The sequence below is a fragment of the Oncorhynchus keta genome, chromosome 34 (assembly GCF_023373465.1).
Source record: "Oncorhynchus keta strain PuntledgeMale-10-30-2019 chromosome 34, Oket_V2, whole genome shotgun sequence".
In the NCBI taxonomy this organism is placed as follows: Eukaryota; Metazoa; Chordata; class Actinopteri; order Salmoniformes; family Salmonidae; genus Oncorhynchus; species Oncorhynchus keta.
In genome coordinates, this window is record NC_068454.1 from 13,311,121 (window position 1) to 13,337,397 (window position 26,277).

Genomic DNA, 26,277 nt, shown 5'->3' on the forward strand with positions numbered 1-26,277 from the left:
GATAGGATAAGTAATCCTTCTCACCCCCCTTTAAGATTTAGATGCACTATTGTAAAGTGACTGTTCCACTGGATGTCATAAGGTGGATGCACCAATTTGTAAGTCGCTCTGGATAAGAGCGTCTGCTAAATGACTTAAATGTAAATGTAAATGTAGTTGAGAATCATAGCATTAGACTGGTAGAACGGTTGAGATTCATAGCATTAGACTGGTAGAACGGTTGAGAATCATAGCATTAGACTGGTAGAACAGTTGAGAATCATAGCATTAGACTGGTAGAACGGTTGAGATTCATAGCATTAGACTGGTAGAACAGTTGAGATTCATAGCATTAGACTGGTAGAACGGTTGAGAATCATAGCATTAGACATGTAGAACGGTTGAGAAAAACAGTCATAGAATTAGCAGAATGTTTGAGAAAAAACAGAATTATAGAAGCAGAACGAGTAGAACAATTCCATTCAGAGCAAAGTCCCGGGTGGAGGGGAGGATTAGAGCATGATGTTAATTCTAATTCAAGTCTAGCATGACTAAAGGCCTGGTTAGGATGGAGATGGTCTGAAGCCTGAGAGCAGCAGTAAGACTAAGGGGGCAGGCACTATTAGATAGGAGAACTGAATGATCCAGTCTATTATCTCTTCTACATTAATGGCAGAGTTCCGAAAGGGGGGATTCAGCTTGAATGGGTCTTTTTGTGTGTGTATATTGTGATGGGTAACCTGAGAAGCTGGTAAATGTAGATCCATCCTGGGAGTGTCGGTGTGTGTAGATCCATCATGGGTGGATGGATGGGGGTGTGTGTGTACCTGAGAAGTTGGTGAGAGCGTCCTTGCTGCCGTTGGTCTCAGCGATGACCCGTCTGAACTGCTCCAGGATGTTGTTGAGCTCTGAGGAGCGCTGCAGGGTCCGGTGCTCGGCCACACGGAGGCGCTCTTTCAGGGCATGGAACTCCCTCTGGTACGCTACCAACTTCTCTATAGGGACAGAGAGGGGGACGGAGAGGGGTGGGGTTAGATCTTCTGCTCATTATTCCAACAATGTGTCCCAGTGTAACGTGTTCTAATACAAAATAGAATATGAAGTGCTGTTAGAACCTTCCAAACTGTTCTGTCAGCGGGCAGTACACTTCTCCCTTAGCAGTGCTTGACCTCTATGTATCTTCAGAACACGACATCAATGTGATTTATCACTATACAGTAACAACAACCAATACAAGCAATGAACCCTGTGACAAAAGATCGCTCTGAGACCCAATCTGGCTCTGCTTCAGGCAGGCATACTCTATTTTCTAGATTGAAAACACACATAGCAATTGAGTTGTTAAAAGTGTCTGTTGTTATGGATGACCCTGCTCCTAAACCACTTCCCCCTTGAGGATAACATGTTTACAGCAAATGGGATACCAAACAAAGAGCTCTCTCCCTCTCTCCCCAGGACTAGAGCATGTGGGGGAGGGGTGGAGAGGAACCTTGTCATCCTCAGTGCAGTGACAACCACTCCCTCTCTGTCTTTTCTAGTCCCCTTATTGCCCGTTCTCTACCTCCTTGTCATCTCTTTCTCTCTTACACCCTACCTCTCTCTTTCCTCCTCCTCCGGTCACTCATCTCGCTCCTCCTCTCTTTCTCTCTTACACCCTACCTCTCTCTTTCCTCTTCCTCCGGTCACTCATCTCGCTCCTCCTCTCTTTCCTCTTCCTCCGGTCACTCATCTCGCTCCTCCTCTCTTCCCTCTTCCTCCGGTCACTCATCTCGCTCCTCCTCTCTTCCCTCTTCCTCCGGTCACTCATCTCGCTCCTCCTCTCTTCCCTCTTCCTCCGGTCACTCATCTCGCTCCTCCTCTCTTCCCTCTTCCTCCGGTCACTCATCTCGCTCCTCCTCTCATTCCGTCCCCCCTCCTTTACCTCTTCTCCTCCCTTCCTCTACCCCTCCTAATACTCTCTACATCCCCCTTCCCTCCAGTGCCATCCTGTCATAATTGTCAGTGTGATTCATGTGAAGGTGGTTAATTTATTCATGGTAGCTAGTGATGAGGGTGTGATGGGGCAGGACAGGGTCACTGACAAGATACAAACGGTCCTTATACACACACACACTTATTATTCTTTCCACCAGCATCCCACTTGACGCAATGCGCTTTCCACCAGCATCCCACTTGACCCAATGCTCTTTCCACCAGCATCCCACTTGACCCAATGCGCTTTCCACCAGCATCCCACTTGACCCAATGCTCTTTCCACCAGCATCCCACTTGACGCAATGCGCTTTCCACGAGCATCCCACTTGACCCAATGCTCTTTCCACCAGCATCCCACTTGACCCAATGCGCTTTCCACCAGCATCCCACTTGACCCAATGCTCTTTCGCTTTCCACCAGCATCCCACTTGACCCAATGCGCTTTCCACCAGCATCCCACTTGACCCAATGCTCTTTCCACCAGCTTTCCACCAGCATCCCACTTGACCCAATGCTCTTTCCACCAGCATCCCACTTGACCCAATGCGCTTTCCACCAGCATCCCACTTGACCCAATGCTCTTTCCACCAGCATCCCACTTGACGCAATGCGCTTTCCACCAGCATCCCACTTGACCCAATGCGCTTTCCACCAGCATCCCACTTGACCCAACGCGCTTTCCACCAGCATCCCACTTGACCCAATGCGCTTTCCACCAGCATCCCACTTGACCCAATGCTCTTTCCACCAGCATCCCACTTGACGCAATGCGCTTTCCACCAGCATCCCACTTGACCCAATGCGCTTTCCACCAGCATCCCACTTGACCCAATGCGCTTTCCACCAGCATCCCACTTGACCCAATGCGCTTTCCACCAGCATCCCACTTGACCCAATGCGCTTTCCACCAGCATCCCACTTGACCCAATGCTCTTTCCACCAGCATCCCACTTGACCCAATGCGCTTTCCACCAGCATCCCACTTGACCCAATGCTCTTTCCACAAGAATACAGTCACACAATAATAACATTGCAGCACAACTCACCGACTAATGACATTATTGTTTGCTTGCATGCTGTCTCACACCCATACTCAACCAACAATACCCAGTCTCACACCCATACTCAACCCACAATATCCAGTCTCACACCCATACTCAACCCACAATACCCAGTCTCACACCCATACTCAACCCACAATACCCAGTCTCACACCCATACTCAACCCACAATATCCAGTCTCACACCCATACTCAACCCACAATATCCAGTCTCACACCCATACTCAACCCACAATATCCAGTCTCACACCCATACTCAACCCACAATATCCAGTCTCACACCCATACTCAACCCACAATATCCAGTCTCACACCCATACTCAACCCACAATACCCAGTCTCACACCCATACTCAACCCACAATACCCAGTCTCACACCCATACTCAACCCACAATATCCAGTCTCACACCCATACTCAACCCACAATATCCAGTCTCACACCCATACTCAACCCACAATATCCAGTCTCACACCCATACTCAACCCACAATATCCAGTCTCACACCCATACTCAACCCACAATATCCAGTCTCACACCCATACACAACCCACAATATCCAGTCTCACACCCATACTCAACCCACAATATCCAGTCTCACACCCATACTCAACCCAAAATATCCATACTCAACCCACAATATCCAGTCTCACACCCATACTCAACCCAAAATATCCATACTCAACCCACAATATCCAGTCTCACACCCATACTCAACCCACAATATCCAGTCTCACACCCATACTCAACCCAAAATATCCATACTCAACCCACAATATCCAGTCTCACACCCATACTCAACCCAAAATATCCATACTCAACCCACAATATCCAGTCTCACACAATATCCAGTCTCACACCCATACTCAACCCACAATATCCAGTCTCACACCCATACTCAACCCACAATATTCCAGTCTCACACCCATACTCAACCCACAATATCCAGTCTCACAGCCATACTCAACCCACAATATCCAGTCTCACACCCATACTCAACCCACAATATCCAGTCTCACACCCATACTCATCCCACAATATCCAGTCTCACACCCATACTCATCCCACAATATCCAGTCTCACACCCATACTCAACCAACTATATACAGTCTCACACCCATACTCAACCCAAAATATACAGTCTCACACCCATACTCATCCCACAATATCCAGTCTCACACCCATACTCAACCCACTATATACAGTCTCACACCCCTACTCAACCGACTATATCCAGTCTCACACCCATACTCATCCCACAATATCCAGTCTCACACCCATACTCATCCCACAATATCCAGTCTCACACCCATACCAATCCCACAATATCCAGTCTCACACCCATACTCAACCCACAATATCCAGTCTCACACCCATACTCAACCCACAATATTCCAGTCTCACACCCATACTCAACCCACAATATCCAGTCTCACACCCATACTCAACCCACAATATCCAGTCTCACACCCATACTCAACCCACAATATCCAGTCTCACACCCATACTCAACCCACTATATACAGTCTCACACCCATACTCAACCCACAATATCCAGTCTCACACCCATACTCAACCCACAATATCCAGTCTCACACCCATACTCATCCCACAATATCCAGTCTCACACCCATACTCATCCCACAATATCCAGTCTCACACCCATACTCAACCCACTATATACAGTCTCACGCCCCTACTCAACCCACTATATCCAGTCTCACACCCATACTCATCCCACAATATCCAGTCTCACACCCATACTCAACCCACAATATCCAGTCTCACACCCATACTCAACCCACAATATCCAGTCTCACACCCATACTCATCCCACAATATCCAGTCTCACACCCATACTCATCCCACAATATCCAGTCTCACACCCATACTCAACCCACAATATCCAGTCTCACACCCATACTCATCCCACAATATCCAGTCTCACACCCATACTCATCCCACAATATCCATACTCAACCCGCGATATCCAGTCTCACACCCATACTCAACCCACAATATCCAGTCTCACACCCATACTCAACCCACAATATCCAGTCTCACACCCATACTCAACCCACAATATCCAGTCTCACACCCATACTCAACCCACAATATCCCACTCCCACTCCACCAGTAACACTCAGTCACCGATTCATGCAGCTGACGGTGTGATCATGACTGTTAATAAGGGACAGTATTAGTGTGTATGTGTTGCAATATTGATGTGGATGTGGGTGGCTGAGTTAACTTGCTGCTGAAATATTCTCTTTTTTACCCTCTACCCCCTTCTCTCTCACCCTCTCCATCCTCCCTCTTTCTTTTAGTGTCCTCTGGAGAACCAGGCATCTCTGCAAAAGGCCCTGTATAGGGGCAGGGGACTGGAACAATTCCCATACAACATGTTGAGACGGGCACAATCAAAATAAACCAAGACATTCATTAGAGCTTTGTTTTGTTTCATACCCAATTACAGAGTGAAAATGGAGAATGTGTGTGATGCTGAGAGCATGTGTTGAGAGAGAAATAAAGAGAGAGGATAGAATGATGAGCAGAACAGAGAAGAGAAGTCACATCAAATTGTCTCAAAGCCACTGATCCCCAGGGGTCTCATTTATTAACTGTGCGAACAAACAAAATATTCCCCTCTTCGCTTGACATCATGGGAAAATCAAAAGAAATCAGCCAAGAACTCAGAAAAGATATTGGAGACCTCCACAAGTCTGGTTCATCCTTGGGAGCAATTTCCGAATGCCTGAAGGCACCACGTTAATCTGTACAAATAATAGTACGCAAGTATAAACACCATGGGACCACACAGCCGTCATACCGCTCAGGAAGGAGACTCGTTCTGTCTCCTAGAGTTGAACGTACTTTGGTGCAAAAAGTGAATCAATCCCAGAACAACAGCAAAGGTCCTTGTGAAGATGCTGGAGGAAACAGGTACACAGGTATCTATATCCACAGTGAAACGAGTCCTATATCGACATAACCTGAAAGGCCGCTCAGCAAGGAAGAAGCCACTGCTCCAAAACCGCCATAAAAAAGCCAGACTATGGTTTGAAACTGCACATGGGGACAAAGATCGTACTTTTTGGAGAAATGTCCTCTGGTCTGATGAAACAAAAATAGAACTGTTTGGCCATAATGACCATTGTTATGTTTGGAGGAAAAAGGGTGAGGCTTGCAAGCCGAAGAACACCATCCCAATCGTGAAGCTCGGGGGTGGCAGCATCATGTTGTGGGGGTGCTTTGCTGCAGGAGGGACTGGTGCACTTCACAAAATAGAATGCATCATGAGGTATCAAATCAAATCAAATTTATTTGTCACATACACATGGTTAGCAGATGCGAGTGTAGCGAAATGTTTGTGCTTCTAGTTCCGACAATGCAGTAATAACCAACAAGTAATCTAACTAACAATTCCAAAACTACTGTCTTATACACGGTGTAAGGGGATAAAGAATATGTACATAAGGATATATGAATGAGTGATGGTACAGAGCAGCATAGGCAAGATACAGTAGATGGTATCGAGTACAGTATATACATATGAAATGAGTATGTAAACAAAGTGGCATAGTTAAAGTGGCTAGTGATACATGTATTACATAAGGATGCAGTCGATGATATTGAGTACAGTATATACGTATGCATATGAGATGAATAATGTAGGGTAAGTAACATTATATAAGGTAGCATTGTTTAAAGTGGCTAGTGATATATTTACATCATTTCCCATCAATTCCCATTATTAAAGTGGCTGGAGTTGAGTCAGTGTCAGTGTGTTGGCAGCAGCCACTCAATGTTAGTGGTGGCTGTTTAACAGTCTGATGGCCTTGAGATAGAAGCTGTTTTTCAGTCTCTCGGTCCCAGCTTTGATGCACCTGTACTGACCTTGCCTTCTGGATGATAGCGGGGTGAACAGGCAGTGGCTCGGGTGGTTGATGTCCTTGATGATCTTTATGGCCTTCCTGTAACATCGGGTAGTGTAGGTGTCCTGGAGGGCAGGTAGTTTGCCCCCGGTGATGCGTTGTGCAGACCTCACTACCCTCTGGAGAGCCTTACGGTTGAGGGCGGAGCATTTGCCGTACCAGGCGGTGATACAGCCCGCCAGGATGCTCTCGATTGTGCATCTGTAGAAGTTTGTGAGTGCTTTTGGTGACAAGCCGAATTTCTTCAGCCTCCTGAGGTTGAAGAGGCGCTGCTGCGCCTTCTTCACGACGCTGTCTGTGTGAGTGGACCAATTCAGTTTGTCTGTGATGTGTATGCCGAGGAACTTAAAACTTGCTACCCTCTCCACTACTGTTCCATTGATGTGGATAGGGGGGTGTTCCCTCTGCTGTTTCCTGAAGTCCACAATCATCTCCTTAGTTTTGTTGACGTTGAGTGTGAAGTTATTTTCCTGACACCACACTCCGAGGGCCCTCACCTCCTCCCTGTAGGCCGTCTCGTCGTTGTTGGTAATCAAGCCTACCACTGTAGTGTCGTCCGCAAACTTGATGATTGAGTTGGAAGCGTGCGTGGCCACGCAGTCATGGGTGAACAGGGAGTACAGGAGAGGGCTCAGAACGCACCCTTGTGGGGCCCCAGTGTTGAGGATCAGCGGGGAGGAGATGTTGTTGCCTACCCTCACCACCTGGGGGCGGCCCGTCAGGAAGTCCAGTACCCAGTTACCCAGGGTTTTGAGCTTGATGACGAGCTTGGAGGGTACTATGGTGTTGAATGCCGAGCTGTCGTCGATTAACAGCATTCTCACATAGGTATTCCTCTTGTCCAGATGGGTTAGGGCAGTGTGCAGTGTGGTTGAGATTGCATCGTCTGTGGACCTATTTGGGCGGTAAGCAAATTGGAGTGGGTCTAGGGTGTCAGGTAGGGTGGAGGTGATATGGTCCTTGACTAGTCTCTCAAAGCACTTCATGATGACGGAAGTGAGTGCTACGGGGCGGTAGTCGTTTAGCTCAGTTACCTTAGCTTTCTTGGGAACAGGAACAATGGTGGCCCTCTTGAAGCATGTGGGAACAGCAGACTGGTATAGGGATTGATTGAATATGTCCGTAAACACACCGGCCAGCTGGTCTGCGCATGCTCTGAGGGCAAGGCTGGGGATGCCGTCTGGGCCTGCAGCCTTGCGAGGGTTAACACGTTTAAATGTCTTACTCACCTCGGCTGCAGTGAAGGAGAGACCGCATGTTTCCGTTGCAGGCCGTTGCAGGCCGTGTCAGTGGCACTGTATTGTCCTCAAAGCGGGCAAAAAAAGTTATTTAGTCTGCCTGGGAGCAAGACATCCTGGTCCGTGACTGGGCTGGATTTCTTCCTGTAGTCCGTGATTGACTGTAGACCCTGCCACATGCCTCTTGTGTCTGAGGTAGGAAAATTATGTGGATATATTGAAGCAACATCTCAAGACATCAGTCAGGAAGTTAAAGCTTGGTCGCAAATGGGTCTTCCAAATGGACAATGACCCCAAGCATACTTCCAAAGTTGTGGCAAAATGGCTTAAGGACAACAAAGTCAAGGTATTGGAGTGGCCATCACAAAGCCCTGACCACAATCCTATAGAAAATTTGTGAGCAGAACTGAGAAAGCGTGTGCGAGCAAGGAGGCCTACAAACCTGTCTCAGTTACACCAAGTTAAACGGTTCCAAACGTCTTCCATTTAAGAATGATGGAGGCCACTGTGTTCTTGGGGACCTTCAATGCTGCAGACATTTTTTGGTACACTTCCCCAGATCTGTGCCTCGACACAATCCTGTGTCATGACTCTCCTGTGAGGCTCCAAAGATCAGGTTTACAATGGATCTGACTTCCACCAGACCCCTCTCACTCGCAGAGGAGGGATTGATGTGGGGGTTTTATGACACCTCATGCCAATTGTATGCATCAGAGGACTCTTTTAGATCTTCAGTAGTGGTGATTGGAATCTCTGTGTGTTTATCATTTAGTTAGTTAGTAGATAAACAATTAAATCAATGTGTGGTACAGAATGATCAGTAAAGCTGGGGTTTGTGCAGATGCAAGGAGTATGCAACATTCAGAATTATGAGACTGATATGCGGTAATGATAAATAAATTACTGTTATCGATAGATATCTTATATATCATCTAGAGTTTAATTCAGGAGATGGTAACTCGTTAAACTTATTCCGTGGTGCCCCAAATCCTAATGAGTTTATTGTTACATGATTTAATTTAATCGAGTAACAATTAAAAACATTGTGGATTCGATACATAAGTCATCAGATTAATGAAAGTCACATCATGACACCTGTCTCTGAGCTCTATGTACAAATTCCTTTGACCACATGGCTTGGTTTTTGCTCTGATATGCACTGTGGGACCTTATGTAGACAGGTGTGTGCCTTTCCAAATCATGTCCAATCAATTGAATTTACCACAGGTTGTCACAGATTCCCCCGGTACTGCTGCTCATACCGTTCACCAGCTCCGGAGGTCTACATCACCGGCCTTCTAGGCTTCACTGAACTGGATCATTACCACCAACCCCAGACTGTCTTGTCTCATTACGCACACCTGGTTCCCATTCCCCCTGATTAGTATGTGTATGTATGTATGAGCCCTCTGTTCCCCATTGTCCTTGTCGGTTATTGTTACCATGTCCATTGGTCCTTTGAGTACCTGTGCTGTTATTTCGGCTTCCATGCTGCGTGTTATTGTTACCATGTCCATTGGTCCTGTGAGTACCTGTGCTGTTATTTCGGCTTCCATGCTGCGTGTTATTGTGCACTTGTTTCAAGGGTCTCGTGCCGTGTATTGTTTAGAGGTTTACACCTCTCTCTTGTTTGGGTGGAGAAAATAAACCCCGCTATTACGTATTCCTGCGCCTGTCTCCAATCATCATGCATCTCAGCTCAACTTCAACTCTCATAGCAAAGGTTCTGAATACTTATGTAAATAAGCTATTTCTATTTTTAATAAATTTGAAATATTTTCTAAAAACCTGTTTGTCATTATGGGGTATTGTCTGTAGATTGAGGGGGGGTGGAAACAATTTAATCAATTTTAGAATAAGGCTGTAACATAACAAAATGTGGAAAAAGTCAAGGGGTCTGAATACTTTCCAAATGCACTGTACCCCTTCTTTCTCCATCCACAAACACAGGCTACACAGACCAATAGACTTATGCTCCAGCAGATGAGCATCACCCAGTCACAACCACGAGAATGACAGAGGAAATGACACCACCCTATGAGGCATGGCTAGAGCTGTTGTAGTGACTGTTTTACTGCCACACCAGCAGTCATGAGTCATGGCCGCAGTCACTGTAATCTCATTTTCTGCACTCCGAACATGCGTTGGTAGTACCCAACTCGCTAATGACCGTCAGGTCGCTAATGGCCTGGTACTCAGGGCTCCACCGTCCCTCTAACCACTGTGACAGTAATACAAATGCAATCAAAAATCAAATCAAACATTTATCATCAAAACAGTACCGTGTTTCTAAAAAAAATACAAAAGAAATGTGTTTTTGCCACACTGTGATCAATTTCAAGAAAGAAGTTCAACAAAAGGTTGAGTGGAAAACATGGTCATTGTAGATGTTGTTTCAAAGTCTAACACAACAAAATGGGTTGCGCTTTCTAAGGTGATTCACTCCACCATATGCATATTAGAATGCATGAACCTATACACAAGACCAAGGCCAAAATGTCATTCATTTTCCTTCAAATAATGACTGTTCCGTTATACAATGCATAGCCTACCTCATATTACACACAGCAGAAAAACATCAAACAAAACTGTCTTTGGTACATGATTGGTCTAGCCCAGTGGTTCCCAACATTTTTACAGTTCCGTACCCCTTCAAACATTCAACCTCCAGCTGTACCCCCTCCACCAGGGTCAGCGCACACTCAAATGTTGTTGTTTTTGCCATCATTGTAAGCTAACCACACACACACACACTATAAGATATTTTGAATAAACATAAGAATGACTGAGTTTTTGTCACAACCCAGCTCATGGGAATTGACAAAGAGCTCTTATGGGACCAGGGCACAAATAATCATCAATACATTTTGCTCTTTATTTAACCATCTTACATATAAAACCTTATTTGTTCATTGAAAAGTGTGAATAACTCACCACAGGTTAATGAGAAGGGTGTGCTTGAAAGGATCCACATAACTCTGCAATGTTGTGTTGTATTGGAGAGTCTCAGTCTTAAATCATTTCCCACACACAGTCTGTTTTCATGCTAGTGAGGGCAGAGAATCCACTCTCACATAGGTACGCGGTTGCAAAGAGCTCCAACTTCTTATTCATAGCCTCAATTTTGTCCCGCACATTGAATATAGTTGCGGAGAGTCCCTGTAATCGTAGATTCAGATCATTCAGGATCATTCATCCAGATTGGCCAGTCGTGTGAGAAACTCGTCATCATTCAAGTGGTCAGACAAGTGAAAATTAGTCAGTAAAGAAAACATTCTCGTCACTAAATTTTTTTTAAACGTGTTGATACTTTGCCCCTTTATAACCAGCGCACTTCTGTATGTTGTAAAAGGGTTACATGGTCGCTGCGCATATCATTGCATAGTGCAGAAAATACACGAGGGTTCAGGGGCCTTGCTTTAACAAAGTTAACCATTTTCACTGTAGTGTCTAACACGTCTTTCAAGCTGTCAGGCATTCCCTTGGCAGCAAGAGCCTCTCGGTGGATGCTGCAGTGTACCCAAGTGGCGTCGAGGGCAACTGCTTGCATTCACGTTACCACTCCACTATGTTTCCCTGTCATGGCTTTTGCGCCATCAGTAGTGATACCAACACATCTTGACCCCTATTTGAGGTCACAAAGCTGTCCAGTACTTTAAAAATATCCTCTCCTGTTGTCCTGGTTTCCAGTGGTTTGCGGAAGAGGATGTCTTCCTTAATTGACCCCCCATAAATGTAACAGACATACCAGAAGCTGTGCCAGGCCCGCCACGTCTGTTGACTCATCCAGCTGTAACACACAATTCACTGGCTTGTATGCGAAGCAGTAAATGTTTCAAAACATCTGCCATGTCACGGATGCGTTGTAAAACCGTGTTTGACGAAGACATTGTCTGTATAGTTTTTTTTGCCTTTTCCCTCAGCATTGTCCCAGACATATTTGCGGCAGCAGGAAGAAGTCCTCCACAATAGTATGAGGCTTGCCTGTCCTAGCCACTCGGTAACTCACCATATAATATGCTTCTAGTACCTTCTTATTAATGGTATCTGTTGCTTTTTATACGTCTTACTAATCGAAAGTAAAAAACTCCTGTGACTTATTTTCCAAATTGGCATGTTTTGTTTCTAAATGTCTGCTGCACAAGAGTGAAGGTTTTATCAAGTTGTGAGATATATGTGCAAAAGTACTATGGCTGAGGAAAGACAATACTCCCAATATAAGTGAACCTCAAATCAATGTAGTTCTCATCATATTTGCACGTCTTCGATGGTCCAATGTCCCTGTCTGTTGTTCGGTGCTTTCCCGGGTAAAGGGGGGAGTAGCTTGGTGCTTTCCCGGGTAAAGGGGGGAGTAGCTTGGTGCTTTCCCGGGTAAAGGGGGGAGTAGCTTGGTGCTTTCCCGGGTAAAGGGGGGAGTAGCTTGGTGCTTTCCCGGGTAAAGGGGGGAGTAGCTTGGTGCTTTCCCGGGTAAAGGGGAGTAGCTTGGTGCTTTCCCGGGTAAGGGGAGTAGCTTTGCTTTCCGGGTAAGGGGAGTAGCTTGGTGCTTTCCCGGGTAAGGGGGAGTAGCTTGGTGCTTTCCCGGTAAGGGGGAGTAGCTTGGTGCTTTCCGGGTAAAGGGGGAATAGCTTGGTGCTTTCCCGGGTAAAGGGGAGTAGCTTGGTGCTTTCCCGGGTAAAGGGGGGAGTAGCTTGGTGCTTTCCCGGGTAAAGGGGGGAGTAGCTTGGTGCTTTCCCAAATGGTAAAGGGGAGTAGCTTGGTGCTTTCCCGGGTAAAGGGGAGTAGCTTAGTGCTTTCCCGGGTAAAGGGGAGTAGCTTGGTGCTTTCCCGGTAAGGGGAGTAGCTTGGCTGCTTTCGGGTAAGGGGGAGTAGCTTGGTGCTTTCCCGGGTAAGGGAGGGAGCTACTGGTGCTTTCCCGGGTAAAGGGGAACTCTTTGCTTTCAAGGTAAAGGGGAACGTAGCTTGGCTTTCCCGGGTAAGGGGAGTAGCTTATTCAAGGCTTTCCCGGGTAAAGGGGCAGCAGCTCTTCGGCTGCATCAGATTCACAACTGTCAGTGTCCATGCTAGCTGGTCTAACAACAAATATAGAATTACTGATGCTAGTAGTGGATGTGCTCGTGGAAGTAGAACAACTTGTGTCAGGTGCAGGTGTAGTACTGCTGTTAGTAGTAGTAGACGCTCCAAACTCTTTATACAAGAGTCTGGGAGAGAACGTATAGGCCTAGACGCTCCAAACTCTTTATACAAGAGTCTGGGAGAGAACGTATATAGGCCTAGACGCTCCAAACTCTTTATACAAGAGTCTGGGAGAGAACGTATATAGGCCTAGACGCTCCAAACTCTTTATACAAGAGTCTGGGAGAGAACGTATAGGCCTAGACGCTCCAAACTCTTTATACAAGAGTCTGGGAGAGAACGTATATAGGCCTAGACGCTCCAAACTCTTTATACAAGAGTCTGGAAGAGAACGTATAGGCCTAGACGCTCCAAACTCTTTATTCAAGAGTCTGGGAGAGAACGTATATAGGCCTAGACGCTCCAAACTCTTTATACAAGAGTCTGGGAGAGAACGTATATAGGCCTAGACGCTCCAAACTCTTTATACAAGAGTCTGGGAGAGAACGTATAGGCCTAGACGCTCCAAACTCTTTATTCAAGAGTCTGGGAGAGAACGTATATAGGCCTAGACGCTCCAAACTCTTTATTCAAGAGTCTGGGAGAGAACGTATAGGCCTAGACGCTCCAAACTCTTTATTCAAGAGTCTGGGAGAGAACGTATAGGCCTAGACGCTCCAAACTCTTTATACAAGAGTCTGGGAGAGAACGTATAGGCCTAGACGCTCCAAACTCTTTATTCAAGAGTCTGGGAGAGAACGTATATAGGCCTAGACGCTCCAAACTCTTTATACAAGAGTCTGGGAGAGAACGTATATAGGCCTAGACGCTCCAAACTCTTTATACAAGAGTCTGGGAGAGAACGTATAGGCCTAGACGCTCCAAACTCTTTATACAAGAGTCTGGGAGAGAACGTATAGGCCTAGACGCTCCAAACTCTTTATACAAGAGTCTGGGAGAGAACGTATAGGCCTAGACGCTCCAAACTCTTTATTCAAGAGTCTGGGAGAGAACGTATAGGCCTAGACGCTCCAAACTCTTTATACAAGAGTCTGGGAGAGAACGTATAGGCCTAGACGCTCCAAACTCTTTATACAAGAGTCTGGGAGAGAACGTATATAGGCCTAGACGCTCCAAACTCTTTATACAAGAGTCTGGGAGAGAACGTATAGGCCTAGACGCTCCAAACTCTTTATTCAAGAGTCTGGGAGAGAACGTATAGGCCTAGACGCTCCAAACTCTTTATACAAGAGTCTGGGAGAGAACGTATAGGCCTAGACGCTCCAAACTCTTTATACAAGAGTCTGGGAGAGAACGTATAGGCCTAGACGCTCCAAACTCTTTATACAAGAGTCTGGGAGAGAACGTATATAGGCCTAGACGCTCCAAACTCTTTATACAAGAGTCTGGGAGAGAACGTATATAGGCCTAGACGCTCCAAACTCTTTATACAAGAGTCTGGGAGAGAACGTATAGGCCTAGACGCTCCAAACTCTTTATACAAGAGTCTGGGAGAGAACGTATATAGGCCTAGACGATGACGTTGCTTCACTGATTGTGCAAGACGGTTTACAGTTAGCCTACAATTATAGTACATTTGTATTTTATTTTGAATGGCTTAGTAAATAGGACATTTTTTTTATTTTCATAATTAATAGGCTGACGTGCGTTTCAAGCTTCTCTTCTCTCTCCTTCATTCCTTTCTCGAGCGCACAGAGAATGACATGTGTTTTGTTGTGAAAACATGTTACTACTGATGTTCCTGAACAGATTCCCCTTGGTTTCACTGGGTAGCTGCAGGAACAGAGTTGGAGAGCCCATGGCATACAGAGTACTGGGTAGCTGCAGGAACAGGGTTGGAGAGCCCATGGCATACAGAGTACTGGGTAGCTTCAGGAACAGAGTTGGAGAGCCCATGGCATACAGAGTACTGGGTAGCTGCAGGAACAGGGTTGGAGAGCCCATGGCATAGAGTACTGGGTAGCTTCAGGAACAGGGATGGAGAGCCCATGGCATACAGAGTACTGGGTAGCTGCAGGAACAGAGTTGGAGAGCCCATGGCATACAGATTCAGAGTACTGGGTAGCTTCAGGAACAGAGTTGGAGAGCCCATGGCATACAGAGTACTGGCTATCTTCAGGAACATGGTTGGAGAGCCCATGGCATACAGAGTACTGGCTAGCTTCAGGAACAGGGTTGGAGAGCCCATGGCATACAGAGTACTGGCTAGCTTCAGGAACAGGGTTGGAGAGCCCATGGCATACAGAGTACTGGCTAGCTTCAGGAACAGGGTTGGAGAGCCCATGGCATACAGAGTACTGGCTAGCTTCAGGAACAGGGTTGGAGAGCCCATGGCATACAGAGTACTGGCTAGCTGCAGGAACAGGGTTGGAGAGCCCATGGCATACAGAGTACTGGCTAGCTTCAGGAACAGGGTTGGAGAGCCCATGGCATACAGAGTACTGGGTAGCTGCAGGAACTTGGAGAGCAGGAACAGAGGGGTAGCTGCAGGAACAGAGTTGGAGAGCCCATGGCATACAGAGTACTGGGTAGCTGCAGGAACAGGGTTGGAGAGCCCATGGCATACAGAGTACTGGGTAGCTTCAGGAACAGAGTTGGAGAGCCCATGGCATACAGAGTACTGGGTAGCTGCAGGAACAGGGTTGGAGAGCCCATGGCATACAGAGTTTGGGCGGAATATCACCTGTTACGCAGCAAGAGGCTGCATGGTCCTCAAAACAGTGGTTGATGCATGGAGTGAAATAACCACAGTAGCCTACCCTGGAGTGAAATAACCACAGTAGCCTACCATGGAGTGAAATAACCACGAATCAAATCAAATTTTATTTGTCACATACACATGGTTAGCAGATGTTAATGCGAGTGTAGCGAAATGCTTGTGCTTCTAGTTCCGACAATGCAGTGATAACCAAGAAGTAATCTAACTAACAATTCCAAAACTACTATCTTATACACAGTGTAAGGGGATAAAGAATATGTACATAAGGATATATGAATGAGTGATGGTACAGAGCAGCATACAGTAGATGGTATCGAGTACAGTATATACATATGAGATGAGTATGTAGACAAAGTAAACAAAGTGGCATAGTTAAAGTGGCTAGTGATACATGTATTACATAAGGATGCAGTCGATGATGTAGAGTACAGTATATACGTATGCATATGAGATGAATAATGTAGGGTAAGTAACATTATATAAGGTAGCATTGTTTAAAGTGGCTAGTGATATATTTACATCATTTCCCATCAATTCCCATTATTAAAGTGGCTGGAGTTGGGTCAGTGTCAATGACAGTGTGTTGGCAGCAGCCACTCAATGTTAGTGGTGGCTGTTTAACAGTCTGATGGCCTTGAGATAGAAGCTGTTTTTCAGTCTCTCTGTCCCAGCTTTGATGCACCTGTACTGACCTCGCCTTCTGGACGATAGCGGGGTGAACAGGCAGTGGTTCGGGTGGTTGATGTCCTTGATGATCTTTATGGCCTTCCTGTAACATCGGGTGGTGTAGGTGTCCTGGAGGGCAGGTAGTTTGCCCCCGGTGATGCGTTGTGCAGACCTCACTACCCTCTGGAGAGCCTTACGGTTGTGGGCGGAGCAGTTGCCGTACCAGGCGGTGATACAGCCCGCCAGGATGCTCTCGATTGTGCATCTGTAGAAGTATGTGAGTGCTTTTGGTGACAAGCCAAATTTCTTCAGCCTCCTGAGGTTGAAGAGGCGCTGCTGCGCATTCTTCACGACGCTGTCAGTGTGAGTGGACCAATTCAGTTTGTCTGTGATGTGTATGCCGAGGAACTTAAAACTTGCTACCCTCTCCACTACTGTTCCATCGATGTGGATAGGGGGTTGTTCCCTCTGCTGTTTCCTGAAGTCCACAATCATCTCCTTAGTTTTGTTGACGTTGAGTGTGAGGTTATTTTCCTGACACCACACTCCGAGGGCCCTCACCTCCTCCCTGTAGGCCGTCTCGTCGTTGTTGGTAATCAAGCCTACCACTGTTGTGTCGTCCGCAAACTTGATGATTGAGTTGGAGCGTGCGTGGCCACGCAGTCGTGGGTGAACAGGGAGTACAGGAGAGGGCTCAGAACGCACCCTTGTGGGGCCCCCGTGTTGAGGATCAGCGGGGAGGAGATTTTGTTGCCTACCCTCACCACCTGGGGGCGGCCCGTCAGGAAGTCCAGTACCCAGTTGCACAGGGCGGGGTCGAGACCCAGGGTCTCGAGCTTGATGACGAGCTTGGAGGGTACTATGGTGTTGAATTCACAGTAGCCTACCATGGAGTGAAATAACCACAGTAGCCTACCATGGAGTGAAATAACCACAGTAGCCTACCATGGAGTGAAATAACCACAGTAGCCTACCATGGAGTGAAATAACCACAGTAGCCTACCATGGAGTGAAATAACCACAGTAGCCTACCATGGAGTGAAATAACCACAGTAGCCTACCATGGAGTGAAATAACCACAGTAGCCTACCCAGCATGATTGAAAAACAAACCAGCAGGAAAGTGGCCTCCAATCACTATTAGAGTGCATATGGACGTCTTTTTGCCCCTGTTCCTGCCCCGGCTCCTGCCCCTGTTCCTGCCCCTGTTCCTGCCCCTGTTCCTGCCCCGGTTCCTGCCCCGGTTCCTGCCCCGGTTCCTGTCCCGGTTCCTTCCCCGGTTCCTTCCCATTTGATAATGGACCATTATAAATCAAAACAAATTGTACATATTAGTAAAGACAATATTAAATTGAGAATAATCTGATGAGTGAAAATATGATCACTTGATGAGAGAACAGCGTATGGAGCCTGAGGCAAGGAGCAGAGCGCCAGCTTTATTTGTGACTTTCTCAAGTCATCAATATCCTTTAGTCGCATCATGCAGCCGATATGTTTTGATTTCTAAGACATTCTAAGGTTTGTATCATTCACAACTAAAGCTGCCAAATAACTCTAAATCTAGCATATAGGACCTGTTTCAAATGAGGACTTTTACACTCAACATGCAACTTCAAATGCACACTTGCAAGTTCAATATCAGTGCCTTCTGTAACTATTGGGACTGTTCTCCAGCACGTTGGATTTGAGATTATATAAATGACTATGACGTTAAAGTGCAGACTGTCAGCTTTAATTTGAGTGTATTATCATCCATACCTAGTGAACGTTTAGAAATTAAAGCACTTTTTGTACATGTCGCCCCTCGTATCTTTGGTCCCGTCTCATTCACTCCTCTGTGCACCTTCCCATTTACACCAGAGATCTGTGTATAATGATGAGATGCACGTCTCCGCCCAAATAATGGGAGTCGTTGTCCCAAAGTCAGGAAGGTAGGTGACAAGCTTAGATCCAAAATAAACCCATAGAAACACATTGGGCTTATTTTGGACAGATTTAAATGAGAGTGAAACCTCTCACTTCACCTCTTCCTCTATGGTTTAAACACACACACATCCCCTCCCCCTGCCTCTCACACCAACAAAGTTGAGAGATCACATGTTCCTCTCTGACAAGCGGTTTCAACTCGCTATTTGCATTCAAGGTTCGGTCCAACAGAATCAGTCATATGGGCACTACAACACATTGAGACATTATTTTACTGTAATAGAGAAGTTAACGTGTCTAACAATACCCTTTTTATGTCTCAACTCTCAAAATTACGGCAAAGCAGACTACTAAAAAGAGAGTATAAATGAACATTGATTCTGTAAAATGCTCAGTTTGTCGGGCTCGGCATTGGCGTACCACTAGCGGCATTTTAACCAAAGACCGTTATACTAGCTGTCTAGTCTGTGTTTTAGAAATGTGCAATAAGCATAAAACATAATTATAAGGAATTGGCAACTCGTTCTCATTCTGGGAAATAAGGTAGGCCACTTGATTTAAAACTCTGAACCAAGTGGACAGGCCAACATGCTTTTCAAACAGTTGGAGACAGACAGAAGGGCATGTTCATAACAACTCAACTGTTCAACCTTGTCATCTTGCAAATAGAGCCAAGTTGGCTACACTTGAAATATTAAGATTAGCTGGCTAATCACTAGAAAGTGGGCTTGAGAGATTGTTGAAGAGACCGGTGTTAATTTTATATAGCCTAATACCTGCTACAAGAAGTGAACTATTATTAGTGAATGTGCATTACGCATGGTTCTAGATACATTTGTAACAAAAAAGGTCATTTTCATAGACTTGAAAGCCAGATCATTGATTATTGCAAATAAAAAAAGCAGGTTAATCTATTTAGATAAATAATTACATGATTAGTGGGTGTTATGGTTGTGAAAGTCTTCTATTCAGCCCAGGTATAACTTCACAAGCCCTGAATTCATTAGATTATTTCTGACTGATTGAAATGCAGTGTATGGCCTGGTGCATAGCCAGATAACATACAGTAGGCCAACTCACATTCAGTTCTTCTGAAATACATTTTCTTCACATCATGTTTCTTTAGACCTGCCGGAAATAAATATTGGATTTATTGTGATGGTTTATGTTACATTTATTAGATCGTTTTTTATGTAGAAGTTCCAAAGGCACCAGCTTGTATGATGGAGGCACGGAGATGCTAAATGTGTTTATATTAATTTAACGGTCAGAAGACCAGCAGTCTTCTGCATGACAATAACCAGATGACAACATTTCATGACTGCCACCGCCCTGGTCAAGGCAGGTCCATAATGCTAACATTGTAAGAACAGACACACAGACAGACAGAAGTTTGGCAGAGCGACAGACAGACAGACAGAAGTTTGGCAGAGCGACAGACAGACAGACAGACAGACGTTTGGCAGAGCGACAGACAGACAGACAGAAGTTTGGCAGAGCGACAGACAGACAGACAGACAGACGTTTGGCAGAGCGACAGACAGACAGACAGACAGTTTGGCAGAGCGACAGACAGACAGACAGACAGACAGACAGACAGAAGTTTGGCAGAGCGACAGACAGACAGACAGAAGTTTGGCAGAGCGACAGACAGACAGACAGACAGAAGTTTGGCAGAGCGACAGACAGACAGACAGACAGAAGTTTGGCAGAGCGACAGACAGACAGACAGAAGTTTGGCAGAGCGACAGACAGACAGACAGACAGACAGACAGACAGACAGACAGACAGACAGACAGACAGAAGTTTGGCAGAGCGACAGACAGACAGAAGTTTGGCAGAGCGACAGACAGACAGACAGACAGAAGTTTGGCAGAGTGACAGACAGACAGACAGACAGACAGACAGAAGTTTGGCAGAGCGACAGACAGACAGAAGTTTGGCAGAGCGACAGACAGACAGACAGACAGACAGACAGACAGACAGACAGACAGACAGACAGACAGAGACAGACAGACAGAAGTTTGGCAGAGCGACAGACAGACAGACAGACAGACAGACAGACAGACAGACAGACAGACAGACAGGACACTGAAGTTTGGCAGAGCGACAGCAGTAGGAACCATGTCGACATTTCAGTCAAGCAACAGCCTTAAAGAAAATAGGTTGTGTGTGAATGGTATGTGTGGTCCATAGCGGACAAGAACAACCATAAGACTGTGTGACAATGGTCCTGTTTTCCTCCCTAGTCAGGATTGTGAATGTGGGGGCGGATGAGAACGGGAGAAGGGATGAATGAGAAGTAGTGTGCAGCAGACGAAGACACTCAGCCTGGGAAGAGGAAGGAGAAAGTGTCCCGTTAGTTAACTGACTTAATGGAGGACAGACTGTAGAAGCCTGTTCCTGTTCATTATGAGGTAGACCATCATCTGGGCTAGAGTGTGTGTGTTAGGCCTGCCACAATTACTGTATAACCCACGAGTATGGATGGACAACATGGAGTTACTGTATAACCCACGAGTATGGATGGACAACATGGAGTTACTGTATAACCCACGAGTATGGATGGACAACATGGAGTTACTGTATAACCCACGAGTATGGATGGACAACATGGAGTTACTGTATAACCCACGAGTATGGATGGACAACATGGAATGACTGTATAACCCACGAGTATGGATGGACAACATGGAGTTACTGTATAACCCACGAGTATGGATGGACAACATGGAGTTACTGTATAACCCACGAGTATGGATGGACAACATGGAATGACTGTATAACCCACGAGTATGGATGGACAACATGGAGTTACTGTATAACCCAAGAGTATGGATGGACAACATGGAGTTACTGTATAACCCACGAGTATGGATGGACAACATGGAGTTACTGTATAACCCACGAGTATGGATGGACAACATGGAATGACTGTATAACCCACGAGTATGGATGGACAACATGGAGTTACTGTATAACCCACGAGTATGGATGGACAACATGGAGTTACTGTATAACCCACGAGTATGGATGGACAACATGGAGTTACTGTATAACCCACGAGTATGGATGGACAACATGGAATGACTGTATAACCCACGAGTATGGATGGACAACATGGAATGACTGTATAACCCACGAATATGGATGGACAACATGGAATTACTGCCATAACATATTTAATATACACACACACACACATGGATGGACAACATGGACACACTGTATAACCACACACACACACACACACACATATAATATATATTTTTAAATGCTATTCGAACAGTTATTGCGGTGACTGCGATCATTTAGCTGGCCAATTACAGTCATCCAAAATTCCATGATCGTCACAGCCCTCGTGTTTGTGTACGTGTGTGTGTACGTACACACGTACTGTGTATTGTGTGTGTGTACGTACTGTGTATTGTGTGTGTGTACACTGTGTAATATACTGTGTATTGTTTAAACTGTGTATTGTGTGTGTGTACGTACTGTGTAGTTGTGTGTACGTACTGTGTATTGTGTGTGTGTACGTACTGTGTATTGTGTGTGTGTACGTACTGTGTATTGTGTGTGTGTACGTACTGTGTATTGTGTGTGTGTACGTACTGTGTATTGTGTGTGTGTACGTACTGTGTATTGTGTGTGTGTACGTACTGTGTATTGTGTGTGTGTACGTACTGTGTATTGTGTGTGTGTACGTACTGTGTATTGTGTGTGTGTGTACGTACTGTGTATTGTGTGTGTGTGTACGTACTGTGTATTGTGTGTGTGTGTACGTACTGTGTATTGTGTGTGTGTGTACGTACTGTGTATTGTGTGTGTGTGTACGTACTGTGTATTGTGTGTGTGTGTACGTACTGTGTATTGTGTGTGTGTGTACGTACTGTGTATTGTGTGTGTGTGTACGTACTGTGTATTGTGTGTGTGTGTACGTACTGTGTATTGTGTGTGTGTACGTACTGTGTATTGTGTGTGTGTACGTACTGTGTATTGTGTGTGTGTACGTACTGTGTATTGTGTGTGTGTACGTATTGTGTGTGTGTACGTATTGTGTGTATTGTGTGTACGTATTGTGTGTATTGTGTGTGTGTACGTATTGTGTGTATTGTGTACGTATGTGTGTGTGTGTTGTGTACGTACTGTGTATTGTGTGTGTGTACGTACTGTGTATTGTGTGTGTGTACGTACTGTGTATTGTGTGTGTGTACGTACTGTGTATTGTGTGTGTGTACGTACTGTGTATTGTGTGTGTGTACGTACTGTGTACTGTGTGTGTGTACGTACTGTGTACTGTATATGTGCGCACGTACTGTGTACTGTATATGTGCGCACGTACTGTACATGTGTGCACGTACTGTGTACTGTGTGTGTGTGCTGTGTGTGCACATACTGTGTGTGTGCTGTGTGTGTACGTACTGTGTACTGTGTGTGTGTGTGTGTGTACTGTGTGTGTGTGTGTGCTGTGTGTGTACGTACTGTGTACTGTGTGTGTGTGTGTACGTACTGTGTACTGTGTGTGTGTGTACGTACTGTGTACTGTGTGTGTGTGTGCTGTGTGTGTACGTACTGTGTGCTGTGTGTGTACATACTGTGTACTGTGTGTGTGTGTGTGTGTGTGTGTGCTGTGTGTGCTGTGTGTGTACGTACTGTGTACTGTGTGTGTGTGTGTGTGTGTACGTACTGTGTACTGTGTGTGTGTGTGTACGTACTGTGTACTGTGTGTGTGTGTGCTGTGTGTGTACGTACTGTGTACTGTGTGTGTATATACTGTGTACTGTGTGTGTGTGTACGTACTGTGTACTGTGTGTGTATATACTGTGTACTGTGTGTGTGTGTGTGTGTGTGTGTGTGTGTGTGTGTGTGTGTGTGTGTGCTGTGTGTGCACCCTTATCCTGAAGAGCAGGGCACAAACACTTCACCAGAGTTTCCGGGCGAAGGGTTTTGTCAGCACTCTCTCCCTCCACCTCTTCCCCCCTCGGCTCCTCTCCCTCCCTTCTATAATCTGGGCCCTTGGCTTCGCCTCCCTCTGTCTTTCTCTCCCTTTGGCCCCATTAGAAGCATCTGGCTGAGAGAGTCCCTATCTCTCAGCGTCAGAAAATATCACCACACAACCCATAGCAACACACACACAGCACATCGCAACACAAAGACCAAAAAATAGATATATACAGGCTTTTCCTATGTCCATCCCTCTCTCGCTCTCATTCTGTCTCCCTACGGGCATCAGAATTCCCCTCCGTTATCTTCAGAGTCAGTAGCATTCATTTGTCATAATAACACCTTTCTCCAGCTATTTTGGGACCATTGTGTTTGCAATGAACTGACAAAGGAACGACAGACCAGAGCTGAGAGGAGAAACATGCCACGGACGGAAAGAGAGAAAATGGAAGGAAGTGTTAGAGGAGAGGAGGTAGAACTGGAGGGAGGGATTTATTTGAACTTTGAACCTTTTTAACCTCAACTGTGCTGATTAGCCTAATAGTAATGTCTCCTTCCATTACACTGTTTACTGAAAGCAGCCAACTCTCACCACAGATATTAGCACTTAGACTTCTGTTCCCATTGAGCAGTTGTTGTTCCATAGGTTCTGCACCGACCTCCATTAGCAAGGTCTCGTCAATAGAGAGTAGCACACCGCTGGGGAGTAAACTTCTGTCGGAGATCTTGCTGCCCTACATTCCGAGATCTCACAAATTGAGAAGTGCACATTCTTGTGGGTCATTCAGTAGGCTGCTTGACCATTTAGAAAGCTGATTCTCAGAGCCATTATTCAGAGTCATGTGACGAAATGGGAGTGGCAATAAATTGATATGTTGGATTATTCAATAATGCGAAAACAACTGTTTCGCAATTATGACACACACAAAATTGACTGTTACACACAAACACACTCAAGTCTCTTAAATGCAGAGCCACCTTACACAATCCAAGAAACATAGGTCTAAAGACACAGAGACAGACACAATTAGCATCTAGGCCTATCCACACCATTCTCACAGTGTCCTCTGCATGCCCACTAACACTGAGCTTTCAAATACTTCACTTTCAGAGTGACTCACTGCCTGAGGCTAAGCAGACTAAACACCCACACGGAAACGAGAATTAAAGAAAGTAGGACCAAGGGTGAAAGAGAGGGGGGACGATGAAATACGCTGGATAAAGAGGAGAGAGATGACGATCAGAGACGCCGAGAGAGATGACGATCAGAGACCCGGAGAGCGATGACGATCAGAGACCCGGAGAGCGATGACGATCAGAGACCCAGAGAGAGATGACGATCAGAGACCCGGAGAGAGATGACGATCAGAGACCCCGAGAGAGATGACGATCAGAGACCCAGAGAGAGATGACGATCAGAGACCCAGAGAGAGATGACGATCAGAGACCCAGAGAGATGACGATCAGAGACCCCGAGAGAGATGACGATCAGAGACCCCGAGAGAGATGACGATCAGAGACCCCGAGAGAGATGACGATCAGAGACCCCGAGAGAGATGACGATCAGAGACCCCGAGAGAGATGACGATCAGAGACCCCGAGAGAGATGACGATCAGAGACCCCGAGAGAGATGACGATCAGAGACCCCGAGAGAGATGCCGATCAGAGACCCCGAGAGAGATGCCGATCAGAGAGCCCGAGAGAGATGCCGATCAGAGAGCCCGAGAGAGATGCCGATCAGAGAGCCCGAGAGAGATGCCGATCAGAGAGCCCGAGAGAGATGCCGATCAGAGACCCCGAGAGAGATGACGATCAGAGACCCGAGATGACGATCAGAGACCCCGAGAGAGATGACGATCAGAGACCCTGAGAGAGATGCCGATCAGAGAGCCCGAGAGAGATGCCGATCAGAGACCCCGAGAGAGATGACGATCAGAGACCCGGAGAGAGATGACGATCAGAGACCCCGAGAGAGATGACGATCAGAGACCCCGAGAGACATGACGATCAGGGACCCCGAGAGACATGGTGATCAGGGACCCCGAGGACGATCAGAGACCCCCAGAGAGATGACGATCAGAGACCCGGAGAGAGATGACGATCAGAGACCCCGAGAGACATGACGATCAGAGACCCCGAGAGACATGACGATCAGGGACCCCGAGAGACATGGTGATCAGGGACCCCGAGAGACATGGTGATCAGGGACCCCGAGAGACATGGTGATCAGGGACCCCGAGAGACATGGTGATCAGGGACCCCGAGAGACATGGTGATCAGGGACCCCGAGGACGATCAGAGACCCCCAGAGAGATGACGATCAGAGAACCGGAGAGAGATGACGATCAGAGACCCCGAGAGAGATGACGATCAGAGACCCCGAGAGACATGACGATCAGGGACCCAGAGAGAGATGACGATCAGGGACCCCGAGAGACATGGTGATCAGGGACCCCGAGGACGATCAGAGACCCCCAGAGAGATGACGATCAGGGATCCCCTCTCAGGGAGCCCGAGAGAGACGACGATCAGAGACCCCGAGAGAGATGACTATCAGAGACCCCGATGACGATCAGGGACCCCGAGAGAGATGACGATCAGAGACCCCGAGAGAGATGACGATCAGGGACCCCGAGAGAGATGACGATCAGGGACCCCGAGAGAGATGGCGATCAGTGACCCCGAGAGAGATGACGATCAGGG

General features: G+C 46.4%; 1 protein-coding gene across 1 annotated transcript in view; it reads right to left on the bottom strand.

The window, feature by feature from the left end:
- The window catches only part of LOC118366599 (alpha-1,3-mannosyl-glycoprotein 4-beta-N-acetylglucosaminyltransferase A-like), a 98,415-nt gene that overhangs the window by 65,537 nt on the left and 6,601 nt on the right, over positions 1–26,277 (bottom strand). The window contains exon 2 of the mRNA XM_052493199.1: positions 807–974. Within this exon, the coding sequence (XP_052349159.1) occupies positions 807–974 (168 nt within the window). The remainder of the gene's footprint in view (positions 1–806; positions 975–26,277) is intronic.